Genomic DNA, 1454 nt, shown 5'->3' on the forward strand with positions numbered 1-1454 from the left:
GGTTGGAGCGGGTGATGTGACAGCTTGGAGCGGGTGATGTGCGCAGAAGGGCGGTAGCGTGCCGCGTTCCTGCAGGGGGTTTGGATCCGCGCTCAGCGCAGTAGTGGCACAGGCCCCGCCTGCAGTTTGCTCCTGTTCGGGGCAGGCAGAGGTCGTTCCCGCATGGATGGCCAGGTATCGCCAGGACTTACCTGCTCTGCACCGTTCAGGCATCCTTCCGGGCACGTGGCGGGTGCTGGTGTGTGAGGGCTCATCCAGGCTCCTGGGGGTAAAAAAAAACTGGGTCACCAGGATTCCTCCGTGTCCAGAGGCTGGTGACCACAAGAGCACGGTGTTTGGCCGAGCAGGTTGCCCAGTGCAGCGAACAGTACCACGTCTCTGGTCTCTAGAGAATGAGACTTGCTTCCGTACTGAGCTCCCCAGCTGCTGCCACCAAGTGATGAATCCTACCTGTGTCTCCTGTTGCAAACTGCTGCCAGCTGCAGAAATGAGAGTGTTTGCAGCAGGACTGGCTCTGCCCTGCCTGACCCTGGCCTCTGTAGTGCAGCCTTGAGGTTGTGGGCTCAGAAAGGCTGCCTCACCCTCTGCACCTCTTTGGAGCGAAGCTCAGGGCGCTGGGATGTCTGGTGACACTGAGGAGGTGGCAGAAACATTGGTGCTTGATGGAGAGAGGGCACGTGCAGCCCAGGCAGGGTAACCTCTCCAGCATGCCAGCCTTGCATCCAGGCAGAGAGAGAATTCTGTCTAGCACCCATGGCGGCTTTCTGCTTGGTCCAGCTGATGCTCAGGACCTCCTTCTCCTCCTGGAGGGGAGCTGGTGCTGGAGCAGGTTGGCTCTTCCCTCCTGCATGCCTGCTCTCTGGGTGGTGGGAGTGCTCAGGGCGACTGTGCCCGTGCCCACTGGCCGTGACACTTTCCTCCCCGCCCTCAAAGCTTGCTCTGCTTGTTCTGCTGTAGGTGGGAGGAGGTCACACGGAAGATGGGTTGTCCAGCAACCCCAGCATGCTCCACAACCATGTCACACTTCCGTCACAGCCCAGCTCACTCCCCGACCTCAACAGGCAGCAAGACACGTACAGCGGTAAGCGGCTCCGCACGCGGCCGCGCTTGAGGCTCTGCTGCCCGTTAGGTCCAGCCCTGTGCAGCCGCAGCCGGGGGGGGAGATGGGTGCTCCAGCGAGGCAGGTGCTTTCTTGCAGCATCCGTGGGGCAGTTTCCACCTTGAGCCTTTATCAAGGGTTTGACCTACACGTTTTTGCCCCTCCTGTGGGTGCACAGAGCCCCCGGACCCTGTGCTGCTGGGGGGAGGTTGGGCTCTGATTCTGGAAGGCCTGGGAGGTGAGGGGAGAAGAACGGGGAGCAGAGTCAGCATCCCTCCAGCACCTCTTGCTGCAGAGCGGCAGCGCAGGATGAGGCTGGGATGCCGTGTTCTGGTGATGCAGCACGGCAGGAGCA

The 1454-nt window shown here is 61.4% G+C and overlaps 1 protein-coding gene across 1 annotated transcript in view; it reads left to right on the plus strand.

Moving 5' to 3' along the window:
- Positions 1 to 1454, plus strand: part of LOC104276761 (transcription factor E2-alpha-like) — a gene marked incomplete at both ends in the record, with an annotated part of 2462 nt that overhangs the window by 791 nt on the left and 217 nt on the right. Inside the window, one exon of the mRNA XM_009873187.1 lies at positions 958 to 1078. Within this exon, the coding sequence (XP_009871489.1) occupies positions 958 to 1078 (121 nt within the window). The remainder of the gene's footprint in view (positions 1 to 957; positions 1079 to 1454) is intronic.

The sequence above is a fragment of the Apaloderma vittatum genome, unplaced genomic scaffold (genome assembly GCF_000703405.1).
Source record: "Apaloderma vittatum isolate BGI_N311 unplaced genomic scaffold, ASM70340v1 scaffold34507, whole genome shotgun sequence".
In the NCBI taxonomy this organism is placed as follows: Eukaryota; Metazoa; Chordata; class Aves; order Trogoniformes; family Trogonidae; genus Apaloderma; species Apaloderma vittatum.